The sequence below is a fragment of the Plasmodium cynomolgi genome, chromosome 5 (assembly GCF_000321355.1).
Source record: "Plasmodium cynomolgi strain B DNA, chromosome 5, whole genome shotgun sequence".
Taxonomy (NCBI): Eukaryota; Apicomplexa; class Aconoidasida; order Haemosporida; family Plasmodiidae; genus Plasmodium; species Plasmodium cynomolgi.
In genome coordinates this window covers 892,799-900,800 of record NC_020398.1, presented here as the reverse complement: position 1 = coordinate 900,800, position 8,002 = coordinate 892,799, and the positions used below count along the sequence as shown (strand labels likewise).

General features: G+C 47.0%; 1 protein-coding gene across 1 annotated transcript; it reads left to right on the top strand.

Moving 5' to 3' along the window:
- Positions 1–4,203: 4,203 nt before the first annotated feature.
- PCYB_053120 (hypothetical protein) lies at positions 4,204–7,433 on the top strand (the record flags this gene model as incomplete). Its single annotated transcript, XM_004221193.1, has 3 exons — positions 4,204–5,953; positions 6,156–7,138; positions 7,383–7,433. The coding sequence occupies 3 exons, from the start codon at positions 4,204–4,206 to the stop codon at positions 7,431–7,433; spliced, it is 2,784 nt and encodes a 927-aa protein (XP_004221241.1).
- Between the last annotated feature and the right edge of the window lie 569 nt (positions 7,434–8,002).

Sequence of the window (8,002 nt, the reverse complement as noted above, 5' to 3'; positions counted from 1 at the left end):
TTTGTAAGATTACAAAAAAAAAAAAAACACAAAATGAGCATCCCTTTGGAGATTTTACCAAGTTGAAACCTTACCTCTTCTTGACACGATACCCATATAATGAAAAAAAAGGAAGCGGCAGAATCTGAAGCGATTTTCAAATTTGTTCCTGTAGGAAGTGGAGGATTTTTCAGTGCTGTGCTGAGGGGAAAGCCCGGCCATCACAGTAGGTTCCATTTTTATGGCTTCGTTCGGACGTGGTGCCAGACTTGGTAGCGGCGTGACAAAGCAGACATGCAGCCCGGTGTATCCTTCGCTTGGTTTTTTCGCGACGTGCGTGCAAAGAGAGGGGGGGGGGGTACTACATAGGTATAGTTACGATCAGCTAACAGGTAGTAGTTAGTGGCTACTGGATCGATAGGCGCTCCTCCCTCCGCAGCAGCAGGAGAAGTAGCAGCAGAAGAAGTAGCAGCAGAAGCAGCAGCAGAAGCAGCGGCGGCAGAATGGAGGAGAGGCTGAACCTGCACTTCTACCCGCTGCAGAGACTCAAGATCTATGGACAGCCAAACAAGATTGAGGTGGCGCTGAGCCCCCTTAAGCAAACCGAGCGAGGAAAGGAGGAGGGGATAGCATCCCTAAATTGCAGACCCGTGGAAAACCCACACATGATCTACGACTCGCTAAATTCAAACATACTGAATGAGATTAAAAATTTCCACGCGAACGATAAGGTGTATCATGTGGTGGGCTCGAATGCGAACTCGAAGCGGGGAGAGGCGAAGGGAAGCGAGTTGGACGACGAGGATGATGGGGAGAACGAGGAAGGGAACGATGAGGATGATGGGGAGAACGAGGAAGGGAACGATGAGGATGATGGGGAGGGTGGTGAGGAGGACTACCCCGACGACGATTGCTACTACACAGATGGGGATGAAAATCCGGATGAGCATGGCGAGGCTGCTTCAACCCGCGCCGGTGTGCAGAAGGACTCATTTGGCGATGAAGGAGTGTCCAAGAAAAGGGACAACTCGAACATTAATCAGGTGCGCCGTTGCAGCGGAAGCGGGGTGAAGAGCCGGGAAGACAGCGACAGGAAAAGGGCAATACGGAGTTGCATCGACTTCCTGCGCAACTCGGGCAATTATGAGAGAGAAATACGACGAGACCACACGAGAGTGCGGGCATCACTAGACGTGGTTAACACTCTGGCCACTTTTTACATCGACAAGAGCATGCACCTAGACAGCAGGTATGCATACGACCTACGTTTCAACGTCAAGTGCCCCGTTTTGGTGATGCCCGGTGGGTTCTACAACAACGAAGTAAAGCTGATGGAGGCGCAAATTGGCGAGTGTGTGTACGACGAGAGTGTCGGAAGCGGTTTTCTCGGCGGAAGCGGTCTACCCGGGGGAAGCCACTTGCCCGGCGATTACCTCCCCGTGAACCTCCAATTCCACTTCGACAACGAAGTGACCATCGTACCGACGAACCTTTCCACGGGGAACCACGACGCGGGCGAGAAGGGAATCCTACCGACCTACTGCAAGTATTCAAACAAACTGAAGGTCGCCAAGGAGTACAACAAGAAACGGTCATATCGAAACGTGTACAAAATAGAAAATAATCACCTGCTATACAAATTAGACAGAAATTTTACGGAACAGATTCAAAAAGATTCCATTTCTGTTAGCAAATATTTGAAAATAAAAGAAATAAAAACGGATACTAATAATATTAATGAGTCAGTTGTGTATGCTAGGAATGACGCGGGGTTGGTTATTTTCCAAGTGCGATATGCTCCCGGGGAGTCGTTCCACTGGGACGGTGTCCCGTGGAGGGGAAGTGGAGAGGAGGACCCACGCGCCGAGCGCGGTTGGCGCGGTGCGGTTGACTGCCGCGATGCGGTTGACTGCCCCAACTGGGATAACTGCCGCAACTGGGATGACTACCGCCATGCGGATGACTGCCGCAACTGGGATGACTGCCGCCATGCGGATGACTGCCGCGATGCGGGTGGTTGGCCGAAGAAGGGGTGCACTGCACGTAGGCCATTCAGCAGCTCCCTGGGTAGCGACCCGGAGGAAGAGTCGTTCCCCATTTTGGATTACAAAATAAAAATAGCCAAAGATATTCTCCTGTTTGATAGAATGATGCAGATATGCCCCAGCACGTGGTCATACGGAAGGTGCACTATGCTTGGAAATTACAACAGTTTGTATTTGTACGATTTAGAAACGAATCTAATAGAAATCGTGGAGTTGAAGCGGAGAGGGGTATACTTTAAAAATTACGATACTGCTCTTAGCTTGTGTTACCTCCAAGACGATAATACTCTCCTACTTGGATGTCGTAGTTTGTTCATATATGATAAAAGAGATAATTTTCTGACGAGGTTTAACATAAGTAGTAGTTGCGTTAAAAGGGTATCTAATAAGAAGATCGGGAATAAAGCACGTGATCAGCTCATAAAGGGTATACCAATAGAAATGAAGGCATATGGAGAAAATGTATTACATAAGGATAAAAATAAATCCCATTTTTGCAGAGGGTATACAGCAGTTGCCAAAAATCCAGACTTCCCCTTTATTGTTGCATCTGTGAATGCATCCTCTAACGTGATCGAAATATGGGATCTAAGAAATCAATATGAACCCATTTTTCTCTTCCCATTAAACATATCAGAATTTACAGAATCTTATTTTAGACACATCGAATGGATCTGTATAACACCTAGTGGACAGGATCTATATGAAAAGAGGACGAGTTACAATTTAGTTACCTTTTCATATTATGAAAATTTCGTGTACATAAGAAAAATTTTAATTCGTGATGACTTTACTACCTATAAAGACTTAGGCATGCAGACATACACAAATCGATCTTTCAGGTATGCGTATAACTATGCTTTTAAGGGGGAAGATGCTGCAGGGAAGGACCACCTGGAGGGGAACCATCCCAATGGGAGAAGCAGCACCCTCATGGGGGGGAACCATCCCAACGGGAGAAGCAGCACCCTCATGGGGGGGCATGATAGTGGCAAAGAAGCGGTGGATTCCGTTCCACTGCACTCACTTAATGACCAAGCTGAGAAAAATGGCTCATTGGAGGAAGTGGCTCCTCCCCCCCAGGAAGAGCTCCGCGCAAACCACATGCAGATGCGAGAGGACGTATCCTTCAATCACATATTTAGTTACAAAACGGTGAAGATGCAAGTAGAGGAGTCCCTCGTGGTGGACACAGCCAAGTTCACTCCTATGCAGAAAAACAAAACGGAGCCGATCAGACTCATCTCCGACAATTCCAAATACAATTCGATTAATACCCAAATGTATAATTTATTTTTCGGGGTGTATGGCATGAAATTTGTGCAGTTATGTGTGCCAGTTTTGTATTGTAGCAGAGAGGCCGAGGGGGGTTCTCTCGGGGGGGTGGTCCCTCCTCCTAGGGAGGTAGTACCTCCTTCTAGGGGGAACTCCCTCAACCTCTGCGATGGGAACTCCCTTAACCACTGCGATGGGAACTCCTTACCCGGGGAATACCTCGAGAAACGCTTCTACTTTGACGGGAAGAACACCCGAGCGTGGAAATACTTTGTGAAGAAAAAGAACCCAGAAAGAAGAAGAAGGGGGTCCTCTCTGAACAGACAAGAAATCGTTGGAATAAAATTTGATTTTGTCCAATTTATTTTTCACACCAATTCTGGTGGGCAACTCTTTTGCACTCCTGTCAACTTATGTGTGAAGAATTTACCTCAAGAGCAGGCGAATGGATGGATCCCCATAAACAGGTCGTACGTGGTGAGTACCTACCGGAATGAGGCCCTCCCCATGATGCTTGGCCGGTTCGCCGACCTGGTGCAGAATAGGCAGCGTAGTGGAGAGGCGAAGCAGCGCGGTGGAGAGGGGAAGCAGCGTAGTGGAGAGGTGAAGCAGCGCGGTGGAGAGGGGAAGCAGCGTAGTGGAGAGGTGAAGCAGCGCGGTGATGAGGCGAAGCAGCGCGAAGGAGAAACTTCGCCCAGAGCTGAGGCAACACCGAGTGACGACCTCCCGCAACAGTTAGCCGATTCGTTGCCAAGTCCACACATCTACAGCGAAGAACAACGGGACGAATTTAGCTTTCTCAATTTAAACGATTTTGAAGGAGTCATGTCAAATGGGGGTGACCTCGTAGAAAGGGATACACATACCCTTAAGGTAGAGGACAAAAAAAAAAAATAGTGAATGGATGGATGGAGAACAGAATGGGAAATTCAATCCTCCCATGTCCAATGCTGAAGAAGCGCAACCTATTGACTTCCTACAACTAAATAAGGACAATTACGACATGTTAAAACACACACAGTCTGAGTTTTACAATGTAACACACGAATGCTTGATCCACCTGTTTAAGCTACTGTGTCGAGATAAAATTCTTGTGGTGCAGAATAACACAAATGCCATAAATATAGGCAGCTTGAAAAAAGGGTCCCAATTAAGTACAACGCTTGCCTTACAAATTAAGGGATGCCTTGAGAGGGAGCTCTCTAAGTCTAACTCACCATCCGCTATCTCTGTTGAGGAATCACCCAACCATGTTCTTCACAAAACGGGGGAATCAAAGAGTCTGTCGGAGGGTAGGCACTCTTCCTACTGTGACTCCTTCAGGGAGCCTCTGTCGACCCCAGATGCGATTGCCACGCAGGATCGACATAGTAGTAGATTTCCTGCTTTAGGCCCCGTGTCTGCGAACTGCAACAAAGAGGGAGCACCTAATGGAGAGAAAAAAAGGAACATTCAGGATGCTTCTTCGGAGGAAGGGCAAGAGGAAGAAAAAGAAGGGGATTTATTACCTGAACGGGCAAGGGGAAAAAGGGAGGAAAGCTTTACGCAGGGAATCCAGCAGGGTATCGCGCAGGGCATCGAGCAGGGCATCGCTCAGCATATCACACAGGATATCGCGAAGAGTGTCATACAAAGGGGCCCCCCCGGAAAAGGCAACACCCGCAGCTGCACCGGTGCAAAGACCACCAAGCGCGCGCCAAAACAGTCGGATTTGATCATCGAGCGGATGCAGGAGTGGACACGAGGAGGAAACCCCGAGAGGAGAAAAAACACCACCAGTGGTAGAACCAGGGAGAAGGCAGAAAAAAAAAGAAAAAGAAAGAAAAAAGCAACTGCCTCCCAGTGCCTTAACAGTCAGACCCTCTGCTCCAAACACAACCTTTATGAGCTGTTTGAAAAATACAATGTAAGGGACGGATTTAAGCACGATGTCATTCAGACTAATATTGATCCCAATTGCAGTTACGTTAATGTAAATTACCTGAACAGGGCATTCTTTAGGGAAAGTAAATATGCCATCTGCGCTTTTCATTTTAATAAATTTTCTTATGTGCAAACCATGGCCGATTTGAAGTTCACTCCGTATGAACTGACCAAACAGATGAGGAATCAATTTGTGCGGGACAGCTGTCCGTACGTGACGTACTCGCCGAATTTGCAGCCCAGTCGGATACTCAAGGGGGCGCCCTCCAGCGGGGGAGGCATCGGGGGAGGCAGCGTAAAAGGCAGCGGAGAAGACAGCGCAAAAGGCAGAGGCCAAGACAGCGCCGGCGATGTGCGCGAATTCCCCAACCACAATGAGAAACTCTTTTACGAACAGAGCGCCTTTAATTTTCCGGCATTGCTGCTAAACCTGCTGGACGAGAAAGAAAGCGCCGCGACGGCTGAAAGGGGAAGAAGCATCACGCAGGGGCATGGGGAGGTGAAGAAAAAATGTCAAGGCAATAAACGTAGTGACAGCGTAGAAGAACAGGAAGGACCCCCCATCGAAGTGAACCCTAATTACGACCAATTCGGTCAGATCACCAATTTTCTGTCCCCAAATGAGGGTTACACATTTGACGCGCTGGGAGAATTAAACAGACACGTAGAGGGAGATAACGACTATCAACAGAGCGAGCCGCAAAGCAGTGCAAGCAATGTGGACCCCTTTGGTAATTTTGTGCAGAATGGGGGGGCAGAAGAAATTGGCGAATTCTTCAAGGCACCCAAAGAGCAAGAAGCTCCACCGCAGATGAGAGCAGCTGTCAAACGAAGATACCCCCTGTCAGTTTTAACAAACGCGCACAAGATGAAGGAGCTGCTCTGCCTGTACAACCAGGAAGGAGTGCAGCACATACTGGATGCAATGAAAAGAGCAAAATTGGGGAAAAAAAAAAAAAAACGAAAAGAGGTTAAAGAAACTCTGCGAGGATGTCTCCAAAGAGTTGAACAAATGCGTATCTGTAAAAAATTTCCTCTTTTACGACGCGCCCATTTGTTTCTGCCTGTATGGAAATGACCTGAATAATAAAAGGCAATACAACACCTACATTAATTCATATACGTTCCTTTTTGACGTGGTACGTTTTTTCGGCAACAATACTGCAGTTGGGAATGAAATTGGGCGACTTTACCTGCATGACCGTGTGTCATTTGTGTGTGAAAAGGAAAATGCTGAAATGGCACCCCATTGCTTAAGTGAAGAAGGCGATCAGAATGGGCAAAATTTACGCAAAGAAGAATCTTCCCCCCAAGTTGGTGGAACAACCGATGGGGACCCCTTCTGGGAGGACGACCCCTTCGTGCGACTGAGACGTGCCAGTCGTATCAACCGTTTGGGAAGCAGGGACGGACTCCCCAATTACGATCACCTGTTGCATAAATTCAAAAGGAGTGGACTATTCTTCATGAGCAAAGACATCACGTACCAAACATTTCAACACATGCTGCAGAATGAGTACTACATTCCCGTGCCGAAATATTTGAAGAACGACATAAAAATGAAGGAACAAAATTTCCAGTGCACACCTGCCAGCTGCTTCAAAAATCATGCCATAGGGTTTTACAACAAAAAATTATCGGATGTATTCAATTCCATCGACTTTGGTGATATAAAAAATTTCGACATGCACCAGTATATCTACCACGAATATTTTAACCTTTCGGGCATTCAGACAGGCACCACTGGAAGTGCTACTTTGGATAAGTACATAGACCATGGAGAGGGGAAGTATAGCAATTCCCCTACCTTGGGTGGTTTTAAGGGAGGATACAAAATGGATTGCACTCTGTTGAACAAGCTATATAAGTTGTGGCCTAGTGACTCCCACAGCTGCGAATCCAAGGGGGATTACTTGGTAAGTTGTTATCACCGCGTTTTGTTCATCCCCCAGGAGGAAAAAAAAAATAAAATAAAAGGGGGGGAAAGAGTTGTACGCATGCTTTTTCATTTCGCGCCGCTCAAGTTACGCCCCCAGTGTAGCTACACAAATATGCCCACTCGTGTGTGCAAAAAGTGGTCACCAAATTTTACCTGCACCGTTCAGGTATATTTTACCCATTTTGTTCATTATGGAGGAAATTTTTTTTTTTTTTTTGCAGGAAATGATGAAGACGCTTGAAAACAGGAAAAAGGTTATCTTTCACAAGTAGTTTTTTTTTCCAGCCGCAGAGAAGGATTAAACACCATGTCTATGTGTGTGGTGGCTTCTCCGTGTGATCAGCTCTCTCCCTATCACGACAGAATAAGTGTAGCGTTTTTCCCAGTTGGTTTTCTCACTGTGCGATAGGGTCTCCATGGGATGGGTTACATTTCCATGGTCATCATGTAGCTAGCTGAAATTTTGCGCAGAGCAGCACTGCGCCTTTATATAGATTGCAAAAGTGAGCACATGAAGATATTTCGCATGGCACACTTGTTTGCTCTGACTTTCCCCCCATCCGTTATTTTGCTATTCCCTCTACTCCTTTAACCCCCCCACACCCGTCGTAGACTCCACTCGACGCACCCTCTTTGAGCCTTCCGTGAGTGCGCTTCTCACACACTTTAAAAAGCTCATTTCGTTTGTCAAAAATTAAGGGGTACCTAAATTCACTCCAGGAGTGCTCCTTGCCTGCAAAGGTATACACTTGTGCATACGTACGTGCGCACAGGGGTACCCTTCTCCTAATTGGACATTCATCCTCCTTTTTAAATAAATTAGACAAAGATTGTTGGTTAA